At 39.2% G+C, this 2,490-nt stretch overlaps 1 protein-coding gene across 1 annotated transcript in view; it reads right to left on the bottom strand.

Moving 5' to 3' along the window:
• Nucleotides 1–1,420: 1,420 nt before the first annotated feature.
• The window catches only part of pla2r1 (phospholipase A2 receptor 1), a 30,299-nt gene continuing 29,229 nt past the window's right edge, over nt 1,421–2,490 (bottom strand). The window contains exon 30 of the mRNA XM_080885429.1: nt 1,421–2,318. Coding sequence (XP_080741555.1) covers nt 2,101–2,318 — 218 coding nt within the window. The 3' untranslated portion in view covers nt 1,421–2,100. The remainder of the gene's footprint in view (nt 2,319–2,490) is intronic.

The following is a 2,490-nucleotide window of genomic DNA, read 5'->3' as shown; positions in this document are numbered from 1 at the left end:
ATTTAGCAACAAACTTCCGCTTAACGAATAAAACAACAGCAACGAGAAACCTTTCAGAGGGAGCGTTATGAAATAAACAGCTGCTACGCACGATGGATCAGACTAGCAGACACTACAGGCGCATGCAGAAGGACTCTAATAGAAGTCAAAATTATATATTAAATCTATATGTAAAACCACATCCACATAAAATAAAATATTACAGCTCAGGCCCATGTTTATGCAATAATTATGCAATTTACATAAATATAAAAAGGGGTATTTCCAACATGGTAAGAAATGAAACCAACTCCATTATAAAGTGAAACCCCAAGTCAAATTTGAATTTTATTTTATTTTTTTTTACCAAAATCAGTATTATCAGATACAATTAAAAAAATATTAGAACACATTTACATTTAAAAACATATCAAATTACGAGTTTAAAAATGATATTAGGCTATCCCATTTGAGAAACTTTAAATAAAAAATAAAAATAGGACAAAGGAGTAAAACATGTTCCAGAATTATGTTAGAAATTTAAATACTTAGCCAAAAATCGGATATTTTTAAATTACGGTGTTGTAAAAAAAAAAAAAAAAAAAAAAAAAAAAAACCTAAAGAAAAAAGCTGACGTAGTCAACCGTTAAATTTTAATTTGGAAGGTGGTGACGTTCTTCTTCCGGTTTCGCCCTCAAGTACCGTGAACTTTCTGGTTATTTTCTGGCGTCTTCCTTTCACATACCCTGCCCAGAAAGGTATTTCGCACCCACTCGGTTGTTTCCCTGAATAATCGGGCTTTCGGGTGTTTTTTCATCTACTATGAAAGTCCCGTGACAGCTAACAGCTGATCACCTGTCCTTTCATTTCTGTTTATTCTCTATTATTTCACCAGCTTCGTTACCGATAATTACTGCACACACACCGAGACGTTTGTGCGTTTTACAGAGATCAACAAAACACCGGGTGATTATTAAATTATTACTTAAAGGGCACCATGTCAGGAAAAAAGTTTGCCCTCAGGACAGTGAAGAAATTTATCAAGAAATTGTTTCAGGGTGAGATCATAAAACATAACAGATAACATTCAAGGGAAACCGATAGGCACGAATGGTTTCCTTTGATAATAAAAAAGGACAATGACCTTTATGGCCCTACATCATTACTATATCAATAACATTATTCCCCAGGCAGTCTGTAAGGACTCTGATCTCTGTCCCTCACGTCAATCTAAGTTTTTAGATTTCTTTCTGGTAAAAATAGTAATGCCCAAAAGACAAAACATAGTTAAATACGAGATGCACAACCTCACTGTGGTTTCTGCTGGCATCTTTTAAGTTGGCCGTCTAAGAGGAAGTGTGGGTTTAAGGTGATGAAGCAAAGAAAATAACACCAGGCAAATTGAAAGTACAGTAAGTAATAATGAAACTAACAGAAACCATTCAACCAAATTCGATTTATTAAAACACAAATAAAACTGTGCAAAACATATATCCCTCTGTGTTCTTTTCGTCAGCAGCCAGAACCAAGCAAATCCATTCAGTCCCAGTACTTATTTGGTCATGACCAACATACAGCACGTACACATGAGAGAATAAAAAATGACAAAATAAGTAATACTGACAAAATACTGTACCATGCATACAGACCCATCAACAGAAGTCTGAATGAACAAAGCATCATTGTAAAGAATATTTTATCATGAATCGTACTCATGCTTGACAATGAAAGTGACTTTTTGCCCTGAAAAGAAGCCCAAGAGCATGTCTTAAATTATTCTCCTTAACACTGTTTACAAATCATAACAGAATAAATCCCGGATGACATCAAACGGAACCTCTTCAAACAAGTCCAAAGCTCTTTAGCGTCCCTTCTTGGTCTGTGTGATCTCTTAGTCCGTGGCCTTCAAGTGTCTTTGCAAGTGTTTGGTGACCTAAATGGTGCGAGTAAATGAAAACTAGAGACGCGCTCGAAACTGCTTGCCGTCATCATCTCACCACTGTCCTGAGGAGTCAGCATCACAGTTTTACAGTGCAGCGCGGCATCCGTAGCTGACGGTGACAAGGTGACGGAGCACGGGAGGACAGCAGAGGCTTCGAGGAAGAAACAAGTCAACGCGTGCTACTCTCCTGAGGGAGGCTCCAGGTCTGCGATGAGAACGTTTCCATCTGACTCCGTAGCCTGCGAGTCCGTTTGCCTGAAATAAGCGCTGCCGAGCGTGGGGAGCCGCTGGAAACGTCCGGAGCTCCTCTTGTACAGAAACCACATTACCCCTGCCAGCAGGATAAAGATTAGCAACGCTGCCAGCACAGCAGCGGGGATGACACCGTGATGCAAACCTGAAACGCACAACAGCAGCTCTTATGTAGTCGTGCTCTAAATTTAATGTGTGAACCTCTTATTAAATAGCATGCAAAGGGCTTAAACACTGCAGCAGGAATCGCGGTCAGCATGTTTAGCCACATATTTGAGCTTCCAGCTGAACGCGGCCCTGCAACATGAAACAGCGTC

The sequence above is a fragment of the Rhamphochromis sp. 'chilingali' genome (genome assembly GCF_963969265.1).
Source record: "Rhamphochromis sp. 'chilingali' genome assembly, chromosome: 6".
NCBI classification, from domain to species: Eukaryota; Metazoa; Chordata; class Actinopteri; order Cichliformes; family Cichlidae; genus Rhamphochromis; species Rhamphochromis sp. 'chilingali'.
Note: the sequence above shows the minus strand (reverse complement) of the source record. Positions and strands in the feature narration are given on the sequence as shown.